The sequence below is a fragment of the Synchiropus splendidus genome, chromosome 2, assembly GCF_027744825.2.
Source record: "Synchiropus splendidus isolate RoL2022-P1 chromosome 2, RoL_Sspl_1.0, whole genome shotgun sequence".
NCBI lineage: Eukaryota > Metazoa > Chordata > Actinopteri > Syngnathiformes > Callionymidae > Synchiropus > Synchiropus splendidus.
In genome coordinates this window covers 19,090,594-19,116,014 of record NC_071335.1, presented here as the reverse complement: position 1 = coordinate 19,116,014, position 25,421 = coordinate 19,090,594, and the positions used below count along the sequence as shown (strand labels likewise).

General features: G+C 44.3%; 1 protein-coding gene across 1 annotated transcript; it reads left to right on the top strand.

Moving 5' to 3' along the window:
• The first annotated feature begins 13,170 nt into the window (after positions 1–13,170).
• On the top strand, positions 13,171–16,203 carry LOC128754099 (alpha-2C adrenergic receptor-like). The gene has a single exon (XM_053856439.1). The coding sequence runs from the start codon at positions 13,515–13,517 to the stop codon at positions 14,841–14,843; it is 1,329 nt and encodes a 442-aa protein (XP_053712414.1). The 5' UTR covers positions 13,171–13,514; the 3' UTR covers positions 14,844–16,203.
• The last annotated feature ends 9,218 nt before the right edge of the window (positions 16,204–25,421 follow it).

Below are 25,421 nucleotides of genomic sequence, written 5' to 3'. Positions count from 1 at the left end.
GAGTTCTGGATTTTTGTTCGAAATCAGAAGCAAAAAAATTTTGAACATTTTGTTCGAACTCCGATTTTTTTCGAAGTCCGGGACGTTTGAAAACCGAGGTACCACTGTATATTGTAATGAAATCTAGTACTATTGCCACCTCCTTACCATTGCCAATGATAGTTCAAAAGGGTATTGAATATTGTAGGGTTTTTTTTGGGTTAAACAACATGTGGGTGGAATTGAGCAGAGGTCTGTGCTCTCTGTGTGCTTTATAGTATGAGATGTTATTGTCTTGAAATTCAGTAGGATAGGCTATAAGCAGCTACCTGCTCTACAATGACTTTGAAGAGAATGCAGGCAGGGTGGAAAAGGTGGAGACGACCTTCAGGGCTGACCACAGTTGTGAGGGTCAGAAAACGTAGTTAGAAGTTGGAGATTGAGCGACGGGTCATGTGGTGTCATTTGAAGACTCAATTCTTGAGAATAATTTGTTCCTGAGCTGAGGAGGTACAGCACATGTTGGAGGACAACCGCTGCCGATGCAAGGTAGAAGAAGAGCAAGACAACCAATGAGGTTCTTGGATGCACATGAAGAGGACATGTGTGAGCGGGGAGGATGATGAAGAGCCCAACTTGAAATGTTGAAAGACAAATACATTCATTACCATATAAACAATGACAGCTATTTCATATTTATAAAGTGCAGATATATTGCATTGACAATAAGTTTCATCAAAGCCTAGAAACAACATGTCAAGAGATCGTATTGTGTTGGATTGACAGTGATATTAAACAGTGTGAAAATTGAAAAGCTGCTCTCTGTCCACATGACATCTCACCTCTGCGCTCTGACTCAGACAATGAACTTTCCTCTCTCGTTTTTTTTTTCTTTCTCACTTTGGAATCTTTGCAGAAAAGCTCCCGCTAATGCTTCGATGCCGAGCAACTAAGGAGAAGAGCCATTACCATCAACATAAAATCATTCCCAGCAGCAATTGGAGGAGAAAGTTGGACTGAAAGTGAGGAAAACAAGACGGGAATGAAAAATGACATCTGTCTGGATGTTTCTAAGCTAATCGAGTAAAGTGGCTAAGAGACGCCCGGGAGACAAAAAGCAAGCAGGACAGAATGAGATGGAGAGATAAGGAGATGTGGGCGGATGTCAGAGAAAAGACAATAGTAACCACGTTAGAACCTTGTTGCCTCAAGCCCTCGCATTATTACATCTCCAGCCGAGATAAACAACATCAAACCAGGCCGGTGAGTAAAGGAGAGGGGAGTCACGGCTCTGACGCATGAAGAGGAGCCGGCCCACGCCCACCTGCGTGGAACCCCGGCGCCGCTGAGATCCACCGGCTGCTGCTAAAACTCTCGCCGTGAAAATTCAAACACAAGCCGGAGGGCAAATATTTATCAAAAAATCACTCTCCAGTTTGTGGGATGATCTTCTGAACCACTGTTTACATGACTAAATGAAGGCGCCCAGACTTCGGCGTGACATTTTCCTGAGTCCAGTCCCCCTTATTAACATCCTCCGGGGGCTTCTAATTATCTTCCCAAGATTAATTGGTGACACGTTCTAATCTTGATCTCTTGTTGCAGACGTGATTCATGGCTGCAAAGATTCCAGAGGACAGACCTATAAGCATAAATCTCTTCCACCCATGCTGTGACCTTGTAGTGCTGCATCACTTAACAGTAAAATCCTGTGGTCACCAAGGCGTCAAGGACACTACATTTCTCCCCAAACCACAAACAGCAGGACTGAAACACACTTAGAAAAATGTCAGATCAAAAGGTCACTATTTTATTTGAGCTCCTTTCAAGGCTTCCGTAAGTCAGAATTCACCAGCTGCGTCTTCTCCTCCAGCTTGAAGGTTGGATGGAACATTGTTCAGCGAACTTCTCATGAGAGTCTGTCCGTCTGGTCTCACACTGCTGAGCGACGTGTGGGAACAACACTGCAACGGAGGTGTTAATGTTCCATGTCAGTCGCCGCAGAAGAGCGGCACCAACAGAGGACTTCATGTTCCACAGCATAGTTGTCAGTGACAGAAGTAGCAGCTTCATGGGGATTCAGGACGATCATACATCAGCTTCCACGCTTCCTCGGCTGTGACAGAGCAATATTTACTGCCTGACTCAAAAGGTCAATAGCTGCAGCTCGATGCTGTTTAACTATACTCATTACTCATCAGGCTGGTTATCTCACCAATTATTATCAGCGTCGCGGTGGTAAATTACTAACTGTCTTACTCTGCTTTCGCCTCCAAACTTGTCCCTCTGATGTTTCATTTCCAACCTTGTTCTTTCCCTAAACTTCTATTGACAACATCCATATCATTTCTGTCAACTCTGCTTCCAGCCTTTTGGTCTCTAAACCATACGCCATGGCCCGACCGCTCACTACTGTGCTATTAAGTTCCACCTGTCATCTCCACCTGTTCCACCCTGCCCGCACTCTCCTCACTAACTAATTCCCTCTAATGGTCAGGATTGGACTGACAAATAAAAACTCAACCTGGGACCAATATAAATCTACCTTCACTACACCCTGTTCTGCTGAAATTAAATCTTATCCTACATAGAACTACACATGTAGGTAAGGACCACTGACTCAGGACACGATCATTATTTGTTTCAAGTAAAAAAAAAAAACGTTCCGAGCTAGACGAAGTCTATGGTCCATGTTAAATGTATGGCTACCACATTAGCTGTGACAAAGAGTGTGAACTCTCTCTCTTTCTCTCTCAATAGAGTGTGTGGGCTGATTCGGTTTCCTGGGAGATGTGGATTTGTACAGTCAGTGATGCTTTCGTTTCAATCCAAAATCTCCACAGAGGAACAGTTGAGGATGATCTCTGAAGAATCACATATTATAATGTGGATTTATTTTTTATATTTATGGTGGCAGTTTTCACTCATAACTCATTTGTCATCGCAAGTGATATGGTTGTCACGCAGGGATGGATGCCTCAAACTGTGAGGCAAGACCTTTCGGGAACAAGCTGCTGCTCACTGTGAAAGTAGTTTCGAACTATCAGAGTGAGAATGTGTTGCTGACACAAGGACAAGTTGCTGAGTTAGAAATGTCAGAGTTGAAGGCTTTCATTGGAAGATGGAGGCCGTATTCCGGTCTTGTGACAGATCATACTTCTCAGTAATCTCTCCCTGCCTGCACTCTCTTCCTCACCTACCTTGAGTCCAGATACTCATGTCTCCCATTTCTTCAACAACTCAGCCACTTTTTCACTGATACTCCTCCCTGAACAGAGTCTGTACAAACAACCCATCCTCACTCCCATGGCCTTATATTTTGATATTAGGAAGTACACTTTTGCGTACTATATTGACGCTAAAGATAGTGTTGCAGTGGAGTAAAAAACTCCAAGCGAGGGGTGTGGATCACATGCCTCGTGCAGGGGGAAGCATGAGGCGTTGGGAAATGTTTGGAGGCTCTGTTCACTGAAGTACCACAGATGTCACTTGCCGTATACTTTCCTACTGCGACTGAAACGCATGCGCTGATGCGCTGCCCACAGCGTAAGGAAAGTGGAAAATATGCTTCAATTGAAAGCCATATGCCTCACATGCATCACTTGAATGCTGCCTTCTGTGTCAGCGCAGAACCAAAACTCCACTTCACAATGTCCATATAACATGTCATAGGAGTTAGGATTGGTCCAAAGAAAATATGCACATCCCTGTTGTAATCCAATCTCATCTCTCAGTCACTCCTACAGCACTCCTCAGCATTGTCTCACTGTCCGTCTACCCGTCCAGCACCACCCTCATACAGGCTCTCTCTGGCGATAGTTTAGACGGTGAAAAAGGTTACTGCCGAATAAAAACTGACTGTATGAGGAAAATAAGAAGTTGAAGAAACTGCAAGTGAACCGCTTCTGGATCAGACCTGCAGTATCCAACCAATTCAGTCCACACTGCAGAGCTGCTTGTTCCTTGGGTCTGTAACTTGCATCTTCACACCAGAGAGGTAAACCACAGCCTGGTGTTATTGGGTGTCTGAATAAATCATGCAATATTCTACAACCTTCTGTTACACCTCAAATAAAACAAATATAGAAAGCTGCCTCAGCATAGAGCTGCTCTGCCGATTCACACACTGATCGACTCGTCTCCCATAATGGCAATAAATCACACGGAGAATCATATCCAGAGGTGTGTTACGAACACGCTCGCATGTTCTTTTCCCGCCACATTTATCCCCAACTGAGTGATGAAACCTGCAGCAGGGAGTCAAGACAACGAATGAACGGCTGCCAGGCTTTGCAATTCATGTGATTACATAAATGGCGCACAAACCTGTTTGGAAAATGTACCTATCAATTCAAAGCCATTTGCGTTGAAGAGTTGTGGTTCAATTATCTGTGGCTCCAGTAATGTGTCACGGCTTGTAATTAGCGTGTGTATTTTCTTTTGTTGACTGGAGTCGGATGAATGTGTGCGCAGAACAGCAGCGCTATCGTTCTCTCCCACCCTTCCTTACAGTGAATAGGCATGGTGTGTGTGTGCATGTGTGGATGGTTTATGTGGCTATCGCCTGGTTATTTGTTGCCTTTATTGCGTAAGTGGCGGCGGGGTAATCGCGTGCTTGACTGTGGACTCTGGGTGACAGTGTTTAATGTGTGTGTAAAGGACAACTTGTTAGCAACCTGGCTATTAACGCTAATGAGAAAACGTAGGGTCGACTTCTCTTGAAAGCACTTGGTTCTTTGGTCTCTGGTCAGCCAGGGGAGACCATTCAGCTGCTCATGATATGAATTCTTATGACGCTCCCGTGGCTCCCATAGCTACTCTAGACCAGGAGGCCTTCATTGCTTTCTGTGTAAGGCTTGTATGTTTAGCGCCAGACACTCCGGTTACCTCCCACAGTCTGACAACATTACCGTCAACAGGGTGCCCACCCTGCGACAATTTCACAGTAAATGTGAGCCAGCTGTTCAAGGTTTACTTTGAAATTTTAGCCATGTTTTTCCCTTTTGGAGGATCTTAAAGAAGCTTCTTTTTTAAAGACGAGTGCGATTACGTCAGTCACCTCAGGACAATTCTCCTGGCAAGCAAGCAGCAGACACCAGAGCCATCATTCATGCACTCTTTTGAGATTAGATAGAAGGGAGCGGTTGAAGCCCAGTGTCGAAGCTTGGAAATTTCTTTACAGTCAGTGTCACTGTCAGTCAGACCGAAGTCTGTTTCACGCCACTGTGATGCCTCTTTGTCAGAAGCGAAAGAAACAAACAAAAAAGTCTGTCAAGCAGACAATGCCCTTGTAGAAAAACAGAGCGTTTACAGCCCTGTAAGTGCCTACTCCCAGGCCGCAGCTACAGACGCTATACTGTGCGCAAAATATATATGTATGTTCCTCAGTGCCAGTTTCTTGCTTGGTTTGAAGTAGCAGCACTGCATAGGTGTGGTACTGAAATAGCTTGTATGTCACTTTGGCTACTAAAGCAATGGCTGTGCTCCCCTCCAGTGGTGTGATTTACAATGTCTGACCTTCTGTTAGTGATGGGCTCATGAGGCTTCATGAAACAGTGCATTGTGGGCAGCGCTCTTGGCTTAAAAATAACAACAACCATTAAATAGTTGTCTTTAAATACCAAAAAATGAGAGCAGGAAGTGACATCTTGTGCACTGTGAAATTGAGGACACTGTTTCATGAAGCCTCATAAGGCTAACATTTCCTTCCACACAACTCATGCTAATTTTAAAGTGCAGTCACATCAGTAACCTAGCTCTCATTTTAATTGTTTTCCAGGTTTCCTCTTATAATAAAGAAAAATGTCTGCAGCTGTAGATATATATATATATATATATATATATATATATATATATATATATATATATATATATATATATATACATATACCAGCTGGGACAGACTTTTTCCTGGGAATAAAGTGGAAGATAAGAACTAAAAGAGCTGCCTGTTGTTTTGCTTTGTCTCCTGAGCCTCTCTCTCTCTCTCTGCATCTGACCATTAGCCACACCGCTTCTGTGCACCACATGGCAGTCTGTTTCTTCTGCCTAAGTGGGAGGTGGGTCGGAACTGCCCTGTGGCTGTGCTCACACATGTAGTTTACCTTCGGTGCCTTCACATGGTTTAGGGGTGTAATGTGAAACTGTTTTCTAGTTAGACAGAAAATGTCTCCTTTATCTTCTTTAAGGTAGCTGCACTCCCTTTTCTCCCTCTGAACCCTTTTATCTGGCACCAACATTCCTCGGTCCCCACATGAATTTGCTTTTGCAACTTGTGCTATTTGATTTGAGAGCGAAAAAAGAGGGTTGTTGCCATGTCCATTTTGCTATCTTCTGGGATGAAGCACTGTGGATCAAAGAACCCTTTTTGAATTGTTGCAGATTTTTTGTCATTTCCCACGGGGCTGCTGCAGCTAGTCAGCTTTCTATCCTGTCCTCTATCCTCCTCTATAAACGTGTCCTCATTTACCTGACTGGCTTCCTTTGTCTCCAAACTTTGGAAACAGAGCATCGTCGGTTGTGATTCCCAAACAATGATATACCCTCAGCAGCGGATGAGTCTAGCGCCTTATAATAATTCATATGCTGTACCTCAGTATTCGATGGCAAGAAAAACATGCAATTGAAACCATCTGTTGGCAGACAGTAGCTTTTCAAACCTGCTGTGGCTTGTGTTATTTTAATCCCAGGCCACAGACAAATGCATGTGTGCTGTGTTCTCTGATTCACTGTTCTTCACCTGCACATTTATTACATAGAACAGCGCATTATTCTCCCTGACCACACCACGGTTGAGAGGCCATTTTTCTCAGAGGAAAGTACCCTCAGTCCCCTCACTCAGGATTGATGTCAGAATTCCTCAGGATGCCTTTTTTTCCTAGTTGACAGACCAGAACTACAGACTAGTTGTCATAGATAATCTGTCATTCTAACTGGTCGCTGGGTGACAAATGGGTCAAATTGGGCGGCACCACAGATGGAGCGCTTTCACAGTCTTGTTTATCTTATGCAGGGATTATAATGCAACACAATTCTTCATCCTAGGAATAGGTCAAAAACAGGAATTTAGACTCAGCTGATGAATGTTCCATGTCTGGAATCCATCACCACTGCCTCTCTGGCATCAGTGCGTGGTATGCTGCTGCAACTGAGTGCAGTAGAGAAGGTGAGCAAGGGCTCGCCTTCATTTCTGCACAACCTTAACATCTATACCAAGTGTGCAGGTGCAGTAGAATTCTAACATGAACATCAGAAGTCCAAAGCTCCCCTACAATACAAGCCAAAACCAAGCTCTTAAAGTACTCACTGCATCACGTGCAAAGACTTTTTGGATGCTTTTAGGACGTATTTCTCACCACCCTTTTTTTTCACACCAGTTCAGTTCACATTCCTTTGGACATTGATTCTTTCATCATCGTACTCTCTAGACACCAAGCTTTTCATTCCGTTGCGGTTGAAGGATCCTGCTGAAGTTTTGATTTTAAACTTCGTCCTCCTTTAGGTCTCTGTTTCTCCTCCACCAACTTTGACTTTGCTTTTCAGGACACTGATGCCAAGCTTGATTTGCATCGTTCTTGCCGCCAACTGTGAAGCGTCCTGTTACGTACGTATACGAAATGGTAGTTGGTATTGGCACAAATTGTCCTCTCCTGTCCCCGCGGTGCGGTCAGATGTGTTTGTGCTAAAGGACATTGGTCGTGATGGTTTTATGTGATTTTTAACCTGACATTTTTTAATCTTTTACTCCTGCAGGCAAAATACAAGTGTCTCTCCTCTGACTAAGCACTTTGTGATGTTTTTTTTTTTTCGGCACAGAATTATTCCTGCAGGCTCACTGCAGCAAAGTTATGGTTTTGAACACAATTCACATGAATTAAATCTTCCACTTTAAATGTCTAGTGGGGAAAAAAAAGAAGAAAGATTGGTAAGTATCAAATTTAGGAGCGCTGCCGACGCATCCCTCCTGCAGCACTCATTACAGCACGTCCTTGTGTCACTCAGATGGATTGTGATGGCTTTGCTTCGGCACATACAGAACAGCCATTCACATGTATCAAGGAGTTTTTTTTTTTTTTTTAATCATGGCACCTTTTATTACTGTTACATAACCTTCATATCTCCCCTGCAGCTTGCTGGATGCACTTTTCTGACTCACATTTGAAACCTCAAGGCTGACATTGTGCTGATGCCCTGGGAAGAACCTTAGGTTCCATGTTCTTACCCCTCAACCAGCTGGACATCTAGTGGAGTTTGTATGTTTTGTTGGACTCCTTTCCAGGGTGTCGCTTAAACACCCCCATCAACAGCAGAAGGAAGTGAACTACATTAATGCACTGGCCACATCAAAATCACCCCGATTTATTTATTTATTTTTCTCATGTAAGAGCTGTTCAAACCTCAAAGAACTCTTCAGTGTTGAAAAAGATTGTTGTACAAAGCACCGCCTCTTTTTGAAGGCCCCTTTGACCACCAGACGCAGCAAATGAAACGCTCATATGAAAAACCACAGCTGAAAATAACTTTGTCAAAGAAATTTAAACTAGTGGGCTGAAAAAAATACTGCTGATCATATTCCCTCGAGGCTCTTGATACATAAGCAAGTCCAGTCAATTTCTATTTGGGTCATCAAACACATGTTGTGCCTTTGGATGTTTGAAATTGTTTTGCAGGTTATTACAGTGCAGCTCCCAATTGTTTGAGGCAAAAGCCGTGTAACTCAAAGCTGGATATAAATGCTATAGAACAACCGATCTATCGAATAAACTGTCGCTCTTGTTTCCCTGATTCAATTTTGTTTTTCCACCAAAAAGGTAATTTGTCATGAAGGCGTGGCGCTAGAAAAGAGGCAGTCGGGTGATACTTGCAAGAGATAAACTCCCCTGGGTTGGGTGTTGTTTCGTGCAACTATTTGTTGTGCGCTCTCTTGTGTCTGCACATAACGCTTTGCCATTTGTCACTGTCACACTGCTGCCGGTCTATTCACTGTTATGCAAAGGGGTCTCATGCCGGGGCTGCAAATTAGCCTGGGCGGGAAATAGGAGGTGTCTATCTTTGATTCGTTTGACCTCTTAGCATGTGATAGACTTGGCTGGTGATGGATTGGATCATACTCAAGTGGTCGTGTTTGAAGGATGAGCAGGAGAGAAGAGAACAGGACGTTTAGTCACATTGTCGCGATCAACTTTCCAAGTTCATTAAAGAGATTTGAGTGTACGCTCACGGGTCACCTGTTCTGTAACTGTAGGTATCTGGCCACACACGCTGAAGTATTTCAAAAACTGCTGACGTTGTGATTTTCACTCACAACCATCTCTGAGCAGCTGAGCTTGCGAGAATGACTTGTTGATGTCAGAGAAGAATCGGCGGATGATGGGAAGGCGACCGTAACTCAAGTAAGCATTAAAGTATCTCTGGACTCAGACTGTGTTGAAGTGTGCCTCAAAGATTGTCTACAGCAGTTAGAGGCCGCTGTCACTGAGAACTGGTGGTTCTTCATAACGGTTTGGACAATAGCAGAACGACAAAATGCTGATGAGTCAGAATAGCATCACTTTCTGAGGTGAAATTTAGATGGTTGGAATTTGGAACGAAAAATATTGGTTCAGATGGAGGTGTAATGGTGAGGGGGTGATTTTCTTGGGTCACTTTGGCCCCCATGATCCATTCCTTTAGATACTAAATGTCAAAGTTCCTATCATCTCACACTGCAAAGGGCTCCACTGTCACCAGAGCTGAGTCCAACAAGGTTTTGAAGGCCTTGTGAGGCTTCATGAAACAGCTCAGTGGGTGGCACTCGTGCTTTAAAAACACTGCAAGGTTTCATTGAAATGGTTGCCCAAATAACAACAGAGGGCGACATCTAGTTGACACTCAAAATGAGGACAGTGCTTCATGAAGCCTCATCACCCCATCACTATCTTTGTGATGGGACAGAAGCCATGATTTTTCATGATGGATGTGCAGTCACACACATCAAGACAATATGGGAGAATTATCTGAGAACAGCTTGTTGAATCTAAGCCACAAAGAAAGAGGGTCCATCCTGGCACCAATGCTGGATTCTCAAGGAGAGGGATAGTCCATGTCACTCCATGTGCAGTTCCAACTTGGTACCTCACTCAGCTCTGAAGTCCACCTTCCTTTCAGTCGGACGTATTTTGTCTCATCCCACTTGTCACTCCTGTCTCAGGGCCCCGACTTTTTTGTTGTCCACCATTCTACGTCTACCTTCAAACTCAAACCCAGTGACTACACAGAAATCCATTGAAACAAAAGACAAAAACTGCTTAACTATTCATAGGAATGATCATTTAAAATCTTGAAGAAATAACCTCAGAAAAATAGGACCTGGAGTGACAGTGACTAAAAGAAGTAATACAAGGATCCACTCCCTAGACTAATGCACGATGATGGCTTGACAACATTTCTAGCTCAGTGGATGTAAAATGCTGGTCGTGCTTGAGAGTGCACAGCAGGTGTTGCTTGGGGAATCACTCAGAGGTTTATATTGCCTCTGCTCTTTCCAAAACATCAGTTCCCCAAATGTGTCTCACCGGCGTTTAAATTGAAGCAAACACAACAGCGAACTGCAGCGATGACTCCAACTGTTAAAGTGGACGAAATGCGTCTCTTTGCTTCAGGAAACAAAATTACAATATAAAAAAACTCGAGTGACAAAGTAGTCAACACATTCTCTTTGGCGCAGCTTCCGACTGGATGTAGGAACTGGCTTATTTCCGGCGATGAATGTAGCAGGAAAGAGGCTCAGTGATACTTGGAATTTCTCACCGTCGCCCCAATTATGTGGACGGAGCCGGTGCCTCGGGAAGCAAGTTAATGACCGTGTTAAGCCTTGTCTGTCTGCTGAAAATCAGCTTAGAGAACATCCACACCAACCTACAGCATCACTGCGCTAGTTCAATTTAAAGCAGGCAGCATCTGAAAGTGGCCGGCCGGGGTGGGGTGGCTGCTGCTGGGAAGCTTGGCGCTGTCACCCCGACTGTGTTAGGGAGATGGAGCTCGACCCTACAGGCACGTTGAGGATCAATTTAGGTTTGAGCTTTTGTTACGGCCGTGGCTGCTTTTTAATTCAGCTTGGCTGACCACTCTGTGATTTATGACAGGTACTTAGCAAGGAGACACGGTCAATAAACACGCAGGTCCAGGGAGCTTAATACCTGGCGAAGACACCCAGCGGGAGTTCTTGTGAGGGGGGTTAGAAATTTGAGTGAAATAATATTTTGGTGGCGCCAATTCAGCGATGGATGGACGTTTGCAACAGTCTCTGTGGTAGGGTACGATGGACACACCAATTGGGGAGTGTCATGTTGGTGAGCCAAGGTTGATACATCAGTATGTCCCCAGAAGAGCTGAAGGTATGGCAGGTCTAGGCCCCTTTCGCTCCTGCAGCTGCCCCCGCAACCTGATCCCAGATAAGTAGTTTAGTAGGATTGTCTCTCGAGAAAACGTGCTGTCTTCGACTTTCCATTGAATTCAAGGTTAAGTTACCCCAGGATCTAATGAACTGTTGCCTCCACAGCTGATCCAGGGTTCAGTAGCCCACCAGGTCAACCTGCACAAACTGTCCCCCGGTACCTTTCTGCTCCATTCGCTGACTTTCAGTCGTTGCCCGCTTCAGTTTCATTTGCCTAGTAAAGTATAAAGTCGTGTGTATGTCTGAGACCTGATTCACCCTTGCACTCTGCACAGCAACAGGCTGGTTGTTCCATCGCAGGGAGTCTAATCCAGCACAGTTTGCTCTTGTCCCGATGTTGTGCTCACTGAAGAAATGCTTCAGATCTTCACCTGAGCTAGACTGATAGAAGAAAAAAATCATTATTGGTTGGATTAATAGATATTTTCCCAGTTCGCCTGAGATTAAAAGCTCTCCTAGATTGTGTGAACAATGGAGCATCTGCAACCTCCAGTTTTCTGAAATTTTGAACTCACAAAGAGGTACAGCGTGGGCTCTTCTAACTTTCATCTGTGTCTGAGTTTGATCTGGAACACTACTGCCACCTGGCGTGCGGTTAAACCAATTGGACTATTGATGAAATCAATGAGATTTCAAGTGGTAGAAGTGGTCTCATCATATTGTTTTAATGAATACGGGATATTGCCATTGCATGGGTGGGAGAGGTCTGTGCTCTCTGAGTACCTTTCAGTGATAAATAATATGACAGATTGAATGCTGTGTCTGTGTCAAGGCTGAGCCTCTTGACGGCCGCTGGAGAGGCAGCTTCATTTTCACATCTCCCCCATTGCAGTCACATGATGCCACAAGCATTCAATTCCAGTCTCAGCGAGGATTCCAAACTGACAGAAAGTCAAAGGCATATGGTGGATACTGTATGTGGTAAAAGCATCATCTTTGTGAGCAGCAGATGTCAACAATCACTCACTTTGTCACGACACTCTGCAGGGATCAGTCAGTCAGTCTATGCAGCGACTTCCATGATGAAAAGATAAGTTACACTCTGTCAGGTTTGCTTTTATGTGGGGGGAATAATGTCAGTCATATATACTTCGGACTTGCAGTACTTAAACTGACTTCAGAGCTTAATGGTTTTTTAAATACTCTGTTCACTTTGATCCCGGCTGGAAATAGTGCTGACACGGCAGCAGTCTCCTTGTGTTATTTTGGAAAAGGCTCAAACACGTCCATCTAAAATAAAATCCTTCAGTCATCAATCCATTTTCACTTCATCAGAACATTTTTTTTTTGTGTGTGTTACATAAAGGCTTCTTTTTATCCTTCAAATCGGGATGAGCGCCACCAACATAATAAACATTTCGAGTTTGCTCAGTAAGGTTAAGTGGATGAGGCGCAACGAACCCGATTAATTGATGAAGAAAAATGGGCGCGCTCGCACATGAGCGTGCCGTTGTGCCGTTACAATACTGACCTCCAGCGTGCGCACGGAAGGACCGTCCTGAGCATCTGCGGTGCGCATCTCCGCTGCTGTCTGTCTCTCCGACCTTCCGCGAACATTTTATCATCCCTAATGTTCGAGATCACCTCCTTTATTGCGCTATGTGTTTGACAGATGTGCAAATGGCAGCGGGTTTGGCGCTCCCGCAGCTGCGTCATGATCCGATACAAACTTAATCTTGCGCGTGAATTTCACTTTATCTCCTGCTGGAACTGTACATTTCTCTGACGGGAATAACGGATTTTTTATTGGAATGTGATGTTAAAGACACGTGGTTGGCACAAATATCTGTCAGGACGCAGAGGAGAGGCGGAGGAGGAGAGAGTCGAGAGGAGACTGAGGAGGGAGACGCGCTCTAACCTCACTCGGATATTTGGATGCTGAGCTGCGTGCATCTTCTCGCTGAGCGGATTTATGCCTTTTCTCTTTTCTTCCTCATCTGCTCCCTCTTTTCTCCAAAGGAAGACGAGACTTGCGCACAGGATGTGGATCATCTGTGGAGGGGAAAGGAACCAATGTTTGCTAAAGTCATGATGGAATGCTGCTTAGGTGAATTTGTTTGTCTTTTATTTGTTTAAGTCGAGCCAAACTCAGCTATAAAAGATGGATTTCCTCAACATGTCCGATGTGGAAGAAGGACTGCAGACTGAGAATATCTCTTGTAACGCCACATCTGCGAGTCAGTACTCTCCGCTGGCTATCTGGGGCTTGGCAGGACTTGTCAGCTTCCTCATACTATTTACTATCTTCGGGAATGTCTTGGTGGTCATCGCAGTGTTGACCAGCAGAGCTTTAAAGCCACCCCAGAATCTGTTCCTGGTGTCTTTAGCCAGTGCCGATATACTCGTAGCCGCCCTGGTCATGCCCTTTTCTCTCGCCAATGAGCTCATGGGCTATTGGTTCTTCGGCAAAATCTGGTGTGACATCTACCTGGCGCTGGATGTGTTGTTCTGCACTTCATCAATCGTACATCTGTGTGCGATTAGTCTGGACAGGTACTGGTCAGTGACACAGGCGGTGGAGTACAATCTGAAGAGGACCCCAAAAAGAGTGAAGGGGATGATTGTGGTGGTGTGGTTGATCTCAGCAGTCGTCTCCTTCCCTCCTCTGATATCCATGGACAGGAACAGCAGTGAGACCAACCCACAGTGCATCATCAACGACGAGACCTGGTACATCCTCTACTCCAGCGTCGGATCTTTCTTCTCGCCCTGTGTCATCATGATCCTGGTCTACATTCGGATTTACCAAGTTGCGAAGACCAGAACGAGGACGATGTCAGAGAAGAAGAGGGATTTAGAGAACGGGATGGACCCCGACGAAGCAGGAAAAGCCGGGTCCGTGAGGTCAAACAGAAGCGGCAAAGAGCAAGATCAGGAAAACGGCCACTGCAAAGAGCATGCCGTCCGCTCCCCGTTATCCAAAGAGCACAAGCAACCATCCACAGACCACAACGACGACTACGACGACAGCAGCTCCTCAGACGAAAAACCAAAAAAAGGCTCCTCAAAACACAAACAAGACGACAAAAGAGAAAGAAAGTCCAGTCGCAAAAGCAGTTCCGTCTCCAAATTTTCCAGCAGGAAGTCATGCTCCAGCTCCAAGTCCCTGGAGCTCTTCTCCTCCCGCCGAAAGCGTCGTAGCACCGTCAACCGCAAAAAAGTCTCAGCTGCCCGAGAAAAGCGCTTCACCTTCGTCCTGGCCGTCGTCATGGGCGTGTTCGTCGTGTGCTGGTTCCCGTTCTTCTTTTCTTACAGCCTCTACGGAGTTTGCCGCAAGGCTTGCCAGATCCCAGAGACTTTGTTCAAGTTCTTTTTCTGGATTGGTTACTGCAACAGCTCGCTGAACCCCGTCATTTACACCATCTTCAACCAGGACTTCCGCAGAGCCTTCCAGAAGATCCTCTGTAAGTCATGGAAACGCTCGTGGTGAGGGACGCTGAGTGACAGTTCTCCTTGTGGATATGTAGTCAAAGTTTCCTGAGCTGCTGGATAAGCTGCCGGCCTACGGTGCTCTCCCACCTTTCATGTAAAAGGCTGCACTTCGGATGATCACCTGATCAAAGGCGTTTCAGAACAGCGCTGGAAAGGGGCTTAAAATAATGTGCTGCGATCCCATTCACGGTGGAAGATTTGATTGATCCATGGGCTCCTGTAGAACCAGCAGCTTCAGCTCTTCCAGGATTCGATTTCTAAACCTCCATTTAAAGGATTGCAAGCAGACTGCACGCAGGCTGCAGCTACGTCTCCACCGCAAACGGACTTGTTCAGCGACTTCACGTGACCTCATCGCTTGGATTCTTGACCACACACACGTGGTCGAGCACCATCTTCTCTGTCCTTCTCTGACGCCGTCGTGAACACAAGGACCAATGGGACGAAGGGGCTTTTTGCTTACTGCTTCAGTAGCAAACCTGTTTCACTCTTAAAAAACAAAAAGAAAGTAAGGAAAATCAACACTGTACAGCTGTATTTTTAAAGACATTGGGATCGTGAAGAGTATGATGTGTGGCACATGTGGTTTAAATGTGGGGGCATTTGTGTGATACCGTGGCATCATGGGTTGTTTTGTCCTGCAGGCATGTTTTTGCACTTTTTGCCCCCCTGTGTGAAAATAGATGAAAAACAGAAGCATTGCTGTGGCAGATGGGCACCCACAGAGGCTTTCCCTGCGTGTGCGAGTCTTATGTGTGTGTGTGTGTGTGTCAGGCCAGTGTGTGTGTGTGCACTTGAAAGACATCACAAATTGCATTGCAAGTGGAACTTATGATTAATGGAGCTGCATAATTAGATGACTAGTATACCAACTTGTAGGCTGTGTGTGTGTGTGCGTGTGTGTGTGTGTGTGTGTGTGCGCGGCGGGGGGTGGGGGTGCGTGTGTGTATTTGAATACATGTGTGCTGCTCAGTCTTGGCACGCTGCGCACCTTTTTCTTCTACACATCTCTCCTTGTACGACAAAACAGCCGCAGACCCAGAATTCCACAGGAGAAACCAAACACATCTAATACGACACACACTGAAATAACCTCATAAAAAAAGAAAAGAAAAAAAGATATTTTCATATCTGCATTTGTTGCCCAACGGGCTCACGCTTTGGTCCTTTCTTGTATATAAGTGGAAACTATTGAGCGTTATGTGTGGTGCTTCATTTACACCTATAAATAGTCTGTTTAATCCAAGACGGGACGTTTATGGCACTGCCCTCGGATTCCTGTCTCAACTCTCGCCTTTAAAGAAAGTGTTTATTTCTGTACTGTGAGCACATTTGCCAAGAACAAATAAAGAGATTATGTCAAGTCACCCGACCGCCTGATCGTATTCTTTGTAATGAATTTACAGATGCGTCACAACTGAAGTTGCAGGTTTAAATCTCACCCTTCTCTTTGATATTAGCAGAGGAGAGTGGTCTTTTATTCCCTTCTGAATGACTAGTGAAGAACTGCAGCTGTTTCACTTCTTCATGGTGTAGTAGCTGTGCGGTGGCTGCTTTCTCCCGACTCCTCCCTGCTTCTCCTCTTGTCTGTGTAATAAAACAAGCCGGTGGTCAGACAAAAACAGTAGGTTTTGGCTTGCAGTTAAGAAGCTTCAGCATTATTTAACCACATTGAGCTTATGACTTTATTTTCGGCTTTGCTGGATGGTGTCACGGAGTAGCAGCTGAAAGAGTCAGAGCCAGAGAGTCGAAACGAGGAGCTGTCCGAGGTCCTGAATTATTCCAAACACCTTCCAACCTGCCCGCACTGGAATCCCCCTCATGGGAAACACCAGCTGGAGTTTGAGTTTTGTCATGCCAGTGCACAGAGGCCGCACAGTGAACCTGTGAATGTTCCTCCTTCATTTGCCGAAGCGATACATTTTTCTTCCTTTTGTGCAGGCCTTCAATAATAAAAAGCTAAAACAGGCCTTTCTTTGTGGTTATTTCTTTATTTATATACTTTTCTTTAACTCCATAAATGTAACAGGTTACTGTCGAAACCATTTGCAGTATTTCTGGGACAAAATACACAACTATTTTAAAACTGATAACTAAATTCTAATTTATCTTTTCATTTGTGCTATATATTTGTTAAATAGTAAAGTGACTTTATGGACACCACATGCTTTGTCCGATAATAATATAATAAACAGTTTATGATGAATGTAAACTCTTTAAACCCATACCTCTTCACTGAATATAAAATAATGCAGTGAAAGAAAAGTGACACTCCAGTGTAGCGTTTCGTTGATGCAGCAGTGTCTCTTGATATTAAAGCTTACAAAGCATCTCTGAAGGGTAAACAGCACAACACAGTACGAGTTGCGGCCATGAAGACGTCTCCTTCAACAATGGACAACACTTTTATTCTGATCTTCTCACTTTTTCTGAGCTTCCCAATCCACTTGTGTGTGTGCCCTCGATGTTCCAGGACTCTGCATGTCACGGTCAAGAGTGTCCAACTAACAGCTGCTCTGTCGATCCCTGTTCGGACTTGAAGGTGAAGGTTAAAATAAACCGATCAATCAGGACAAAATATCTTGATTTGTTTACCACGTTCATTTGAGCCAGAGTTTGACTGAGGAAACCCATTCAAAAGTTCTCTTTGTGATAGAGATTGATGTCAGCCAATGTGCTCCACATGAAGCTCATTACTCAGCAGCTGTAATTGGACCCGTGCAGTCTCTCTTCTGTCTCATTTTCCTTAGTAATGTTGAAGGTTTTTGACTGTTTCAGGCTCAGAATGAGAGGAGTTTTCTTAGTCACTGTTGAAGAATGGAAGAAAAGTCTTTCCCAAGTTTCACCTGAAGAGAATAAGAAAGTCACATATGTCGGTGACATTAGCGACAGCGTGGATTTGGTTTGCTTCTCCGGCTGATGCATGGCTCCAATCTGATGCCAGCGATATTATTTTGGGACAGTGGTTTCACTTAATTGTGTTGAGGTCAGCGGTTTGTTTAATACTGTTTTTCAGATGATTCAATTTGAGTGGAGTCAATTTTATATAGTCCTGTTTTCAGTGAGTTAGAGCCACAGTGCTGGGGACACAGACCATCATTCATGTTTACAACTGTGGGCAATTAGAGAGACGCCGACGTAAAACGGGAACATGCCTTTTTGGACGGAAAGGAAGAGCTGGATATAATGGGTTCTGCACCATTTACTGTGATTTAAACTGCATACAATGGTGCAAGAAGGTGGCAGGTTCAAAACCAGCTGACATTTGGCTGAACACGTCTTCTTTAGTGTGGTGTTTGCAAGCTCTGCTAGAGGTTAAGAGGAAATAATCTGTCCCAGCAGAGAGGTCAAATGAAGGTCGAACTGAATGTCTGTTATCCAGAAAAAAAACACAACAATGAGTTTGATGTAAAACAACAATCGATATGACATGACATTTATTTTAAAAAAAGGCAAATTAAATTGACATTGTTTTGAAAAGTCAGTGGAAAAAACACTTTGAGGAAAAGACAGGCAGAGCTGGAGGTAGCAGAGATGAAGATGCTGAGCTTCTCTCTGGGAGAGAGCAGGATGGATAGGATCAGAAGCAGTAGATCAGAGGGTCAGGTGTTTAGGAGACCAAGTCAGAGCGGCTAGATGGAGATGGTTTGGACATGTACAGAGGAGAGAGAGAGAGCCAGTACATTGGTAGGAAGATGTTGAGGTTGGAACTGCCAGGCAGAAGGTGGAGAGGAAGGTAAAAGAGGAGATTGATGGAGGTGGTGAAGGAGGACATGAGGTCTGTAGGTTTGAGAGAAGAGGAAGCAGAGGACAGGGTGAGATGGAGGAAGATGATCTACTGTGGCGACCCCTGAGGGGAGAAGCCAGAAGAAGAAGGAGAAGAAGAAGAAGACAAAGAAGGAGAAGAAGAAGAAGACAAAGAAGAAGAAGAAGAAGAACTCAATAGAATGGTGCGGCACAAAGTGAGATATTCAGTTCTGTGGAATTATTTTGTGTCACAAAACCTTCCATCCATCCATCCATCCATCCATCCATCCATCCACTTTCTTCTGCAGAACCTCCACCAGCATTCGAGGTGAATACCGTGATGCTCCCAGGGGATCTAGCTCCACCCACCTGGATATTGCCCTGAGCATCTCATTTGGAAGGCGTTGAGGAGTCACACTGACAAGTTGAGTTGAGAAGCACCTCACAGAGAAAACTCATTTCCGCGGCATGAATGTGTGGTCACATTCTTTCGGCCCAAACTTGTGTAGGAAAGTGACGGAACATTTACATTCAATTACTGTGACTTCACAATAGGGCGAGATGTGTTGTACTTTGAGACAAAATAAAGCATATAATGTCCCCACCAACACGTGGCAGGTGCATGCAGCATGAACAGCATCTGTGTTTTCACTTTACCTCCAATCCCGTATCGCAGTAGTCAGTGGCCAAAATTTTTGCTACCCAGTGATAAAAAGCTGCAATGATCAATCTTCTAAATATTTATTATTATTTATTATTCATTGCATTTTTCACCAGTTCTAGTACAGATTATTGAGAATCTGATCTCTCTTATTTGGCCTCCGGTCTGTGTTCCCCAATTCTTCCTGCGCCGCAGTGCTCGGTCGGTCCACATGGAGCGGCGAGCTGATGCTTCGTCTAATGCGAAAATGGGCCGTAATGGGTGTGATGGAAACACAGCTCAGCAGAGACCTCATTCAAAGCTCCAATTTAAGAGTTTACCGGGAAGCCCGGAAAATTTCCGCTGACCTACAAAAGGTATATTACGCGCCCCCTCTCTCCTGCTTATTTATTTATCTCCTGAAATCTGCCAGCCGTCACCTCCATGACCAGGCAGAGTGCAGTCTATCATCCCCAGCCTTCCATTGGCAAAATATATGCTTTGCTGTGTCAGCAGTTCACATTCACATTTTTCTGATAGTAAAATATCTACTGATGTGGACAAGCAAAGATGGAAATCTTCTCCACAGCACCGAGGTCAACAACTCAGAACTAATTCCTGTTAATGGAGGAGTTCATGTATAATTTACATTTACTCACCAGCGCAACATCCTGGTGGGGACTTTCGTTTGATTTTACTTATTTTCTTTTTTGGTTGTGCTCGAGAAGTCGATGCCAGGTTCACTCACTGGCACCTGAGTTAGGGTCAGTTGAATAAAATAAAATAAAATAAAATAAAAATTATTTGCTACATTTATAAAATACTAAAATAACAGGCAAAACAGATCAATTTTTCAGGGGAAAATACTGTGTCTACTAGTACTACTACTAATAATAATAATAATAATAAATGTAATGTCTATCCTGACAGAAAAATAGTGCATTGACAAATATTTCTTTAGCTTGTGATTTTTAATAAAAATCACAAATTAGACTTTATTTTCGTTTTGAGGTCATTGTTTTCCACAGCACCATCACCATTTGACACACAATATTAAAGGACAAACAAACAAGCACAGTCATCATCAAAAAGTCCACATAAAAATGAATGTAATATAAAAAAATAAAAATAAAAATGAAAAAGAAAAAAAATATAGTGAGGAAGGGAAATGACATCTTTGGCTTTAAATTGGCATAGAAACTTTCTAACGCATAAGAATTAATTTCTTAACACTAAATGTTTCACTCAGTCTTCTGTGACTTCGTGTGGGCTGGATAAATACAGAACTCTTGGCTCTGGCGCTGTGAGGCTTCATGAAACAGTGTCCACATTTTCACAGCCCACTAGTTGTTGCTCTAAAACCTTCGTATATCGACAAACAATTCAATGAAATATTCCATTATCTCTAAACCAAGAGCGCCACCTACTGAGCACTGAAAATGAGGATACTGTTTCATGAAGCCTCATCATGAGATGCAAGTAATTCCATCTTGTGTAAACTTTCAAAGCACCAGAGCTACTGTATGCAGCACACAGTTCAGGACAGACATAGTCAGGTGCAATTGACCTATAACCCCTCAAAGGTCAGACAAACCAAAGGGAACTTCTGGTCTAATAATGTTCATTTCACGTGTCACTTGAAAGCGATACATTATCTCCGCTTCAGCCTGACCTTCCGAACACACCCGCCTCCTGCATACATGACATAACTAATTTGAGCAGAGCAGCCGGAGCGCTCAGTGGGCGAGCAGCTGACTGTGGAGAGGCTGGTTCCAGCCCTTGTATGACATTATGCAGTCAGTCTAGCAAGTGTTTCAGCTGGAGTTACAAAGTTGTTGGTATTTAAAACGCTAGTGGAAATTATGAAGCCATTAGGGCCGGAAAACCACCACAAATCATATAGAAAGAGCGTTACTTTTTTTGGTTGGAGGTGAGGAGAGAACTTAGAAAACCAAATGAGTCACCAGTGGATGTAGTGTAGAGTGGTAAAGATGTTTTTTTATTAGGAAGAGAGAAAACAAATGAAAAGAAAAAAATGCTGATGAAAAAGTGTCATAGTACATATGGTTCTGGAGTCTTTGCAATAACATTACTTTGAGCTATGAGCGCTATAAATGCCTCCCTCACAGCAGCCGCTCATCCTCTCACTGAACATAAATGTGAAGGCGTAATATGGTGCCTGCAAAATATTACGTCTCCCTCCTCAGGCACACCTGCCACCACGCCCTGTTCATGACCGCCTGCTTTTCATTTTCACAACCCAACGCTGATTTAGCCCTCTAATGTCTGGATTGCCTTGTAAAAGGACTCAAATTTCTGTTTTACACTTTCTTTTATTGGCCAAGACCGTGAGGTACATCATGTACCTGGCAATGCAGTGTGATCTCGGAGGAGAAATGCCACGGCAAAAGCCAAGGAAGTGTCATAAAATGAAAAGGGGGGAGTCGAAACTTGCATCAGTGTGGCATGAAAGGCGCCAGGATCAGCCACAAGAGGGTGTGAAGCTCCCTGGAGGTGTCACTGTCCCCACGGAGTGAACAGTCGAAAATATGGTCGAAAAAGCAGGCAAGTTTTGAGTGCTGAAAAAGGTTCTTGTTCAAGTGCTTGCTTGCATGGATCACTACAGCATCTCTATCCTTCCGTTCAGGGTGGAAGTCCATCCATCCATTCTCATCCACTAATCCGTTGCTGGGTCGCGGGGGCAGCAGCTTCAGAAGCTCGTGCCAAACGCCCTTCTCCCGGGCGACATCCACCAGCTCCGACTGAGGGATCCTGAGACGCTCCGAGGCCAGTGAAAAGATATAATCCCTACACCTGGTCCAGGATCGACCCCCTTGGTCTCTTCCCAGCTGGCCGTGCCTGAAACACCCTGAAACTCAACTGACTCCATTCAACGCGCAGAAGCAGTGGCTCTACTACGAGTCTTTCCTGAGTGACAGGACTTCTCACCCTTTCTCTAAGGGAGACGCCCGCCACCCATTGGAGAAAATGCATATCAGCCGCTTGTATCCGGGATCGAGTTCTTTCAGTCATGACCCACAGCTCATGTCCACTGGTAGGCAGTGGGGGAATAAGGGCACAGCCAAAGCATTTGAGGTACTACTCCACACAAAAGTCACCACAGACCTGCGCTTAGAGAAAATGGCAGCGCCAGCAACGCTCAGTCTGACAATCCAATATAAAAGGAATGTAATAAATGGCCGGCTCTCATGAACTGTACCATGGAAACCAAAGACAGGAGCAGGCCAATCTGCCAGAGAATGTTGAGGGAAAATGAATATAGAAGGCTGCGGAAAACTGCAGATTGGGATAAATGGAGGGAAGCTGACACTGCGGTAGGCGATATTCAGGGCACGGCTTTCCTCATATCAAGTGGCCGCTTCATTGATGGTGGTGGAGGAGTGTCCATCACGTATGATCCCTGAATTTATGACTTTTAAAGTGGCCATATTGTGTAGTCTTCCACAACATAGCTACTAATCTTAGAGTTCAGTTGAAGTTTACAAAATGTTTTACGTTGAGCAACAATGGCTACACAAATGGCAGATGTCCTGCGCCTGTGACTCCATTTGGTTTTGCTCTTTATAGAACAAAATCGACGGATGTGCAGGGCTGCCAACTCAACTGAGGCTTCTCACATGCCGTGTCTGACTCAGTTGTAGCCGAGTGGCTGCGTGATATAAGTACTCCGCCATGTGCTCCACGGCAACATGAAGAGTGCGCGGCAGCTTTCTCCCCGTGCTGCGCTGCGCTCCACTGCCGTCTCATCGCTATGGTCGCTTACCACCCCCCACACACGTACACACACCCCATGGAGAACAACAAGTGTCTTTTCAATCTAAGACATTTGTTGCTGCATTTTAACCTGGAAATTGTGTGACATTATACATACAGTGTTTCTGATGAGAAGTATGTCTTCATTTTTATTGGGTATAGCATCAACGTCACAGTGCAGAGTAAACTCTCCACTGTCCACTGCGCTGTTTGCTGCACAAGGAGAGCGCGAGAAACCTGGCTAGAGCTTTGAAAAACACAGAGACTAACTACTTCACCCACTGAGCCTTTGCATTCAGGGTCTTTAGGAAAGGGGGTTCACAGGAAGAAGCAAAACACTTTACACTTTAATCTACACTTTCATCACCTGGATCTGGTCTCAGCTGCGTCCTGGGTTATTTACTGTAAATAATTTACTTTCATTACTGCAAGATAGCATCTCCAAAAGCTTTTATCCAAGGTGATTAACATTCATAGCCTTCTCAAATATTTGTGTTGTGAAACACACATTAAAAGCTGATGTATAAGCGTTTTTATCTGGGCACAATTCTTCAGCCTTTGATGCATATTTGTTGCCGCCCTTGCTTCGGTCACCTCCTAAGACTTTTGGTTGCATCGGCCGCTTCAAGGTCACATTTTGATCCTCACGGAATTTTATATTGAACACAACAGCGCTCGCTTCAAAATTTACAGCCTTGTAAAGATGTCTGTTTAGGTTAATATGGAGTGGTTGTTTACATTATGTGAATTTCAAAATGTAATAACAAATATTTTATTTGTCATTACATTTTTAATAACAAATACTAGTTTAATTATTTTAAAACTCTGTTCCGCGCTGACGACTATGAAAACTTTTTTCTTAAAGTTTCTCCTGATGCATCAAATACCTGGAGACTTTCTTCCTGATATATTATACCTTTCAGCCTCCAGGATGACAAACAAGTGCGGCGCAACAACCACCATATGATATGCAGGAGACTTCTTTTGTGAAATGTAGGGGGCGCTCTTGATACCTCTTTTGTCTCTGTGTGGACAGAAAAACAACTGGCAGGAGTACACTGATCAAAAAGGTTCTCTCCAGAGATGCTATGTGAATATGGTGAGAGACATGATGCGACTAAAGTTCCAGTCACACTCTGGGTACTTATGACAAACATCACTGAGCAGCTCCTTCAGTACATGATACATGAACCGTGAGTCTTCACACACCGACCTTGAAGTGAATGGAATTTTACATAGAATACAACAGCGCACGCTTTGCAATTTACAGCCTTGCCTGTTTAGGTTAATATGGAGTGGCTGTTTACATTATGTGAATGTCAATATTTAATAAATATTTTATTTGTTGTATCAAATAGGACAGTTTTCTGACAGGAGAATATTGAACAACTTCAAAGTAAAGATAGTGGTTAAGATCTGCATCGAGGACCACCGGATCATAATGAAAAAGAAAATATTATTTCAACATTTTTTTGGTCCCCATAACTCACACCCCTCTGAAGAGATACATGGAATGATGTCATCAAACATGTTGGTAAGAGAAAGCCTCGGAGGACACAGAAGCTATTCACAAAAGAAACGTTTGTATACTTGTTTTTCAACGCAGTTAGGGAGTTTAAAAAGGCCAGAGCGTCGTTCAGGACCTGGATTGGGACGTGACGGTCGATCCGTCCTCATTACGGGATTGATATCGCGCAAGATTAAATGATTAATAAACATGGCATTCTCATGCTTGAAAGGTTAAAGGCTTTTTGGATGTCCTAAACTGAAATTAGGAATGATGCCACTTTTGTTCTTAATGTGCTGACATTAAAAAAAGAGCCATAATTCACTCTGGGGCTCATAAATGTCAAGGATTTAAGCAAAGACCACATGAGAACACGATGCCTAAAGCAGACGCCGGATGCAGGGGTGCTTGACGAATAGCAGGAAGTGTGGGGGGGACTGGCGTTTTCACGTGGAGGGAGCGAGGTGGATGTGGGGCTGAGGGAGCGCAGACGTGGAGAAAAATCAATGCTTTGATCAATCAATGCATCCTTTTATTTTCAAGGCGCGCCATACATCCCGTGCGCTGCAGCCAGCGGTGCAGCCGCAGGACTCTCTCACACCCTGGCTCCTCATGCTTTTCTCATATTCCCCTTCCAGCCAAGCCCACCTCCATCAATCCCCGTCCTTAGTGTGACAGCAGCCATCTATTCAGTGAAGCAGCTTTCCCTCCATTTACACACACACAGGACACACACACACACACACACACACGCAGAGGTAAAAAATACAATATTTAAGAAATCAGTTCAGGCGTGTACAAGTGAGAATTTGGCGACATGTTTTCATGCAAAAGCAACAAAAAACAAGATGTTTATAGCCACTTCCTAAAAACTATTACATCCTCTCACACGACAAGGATCTTGCCAT

Bases quoted from the DNA above. Each gene is read 5' to 3' on its own strand.
- LOC128754099 (XM_053856439.1), top strand. From the start codon at position 13,515: ATGGATTTCCTCAACATGTCCGATGTGGAAGAAGGACTGCAGACTGAG.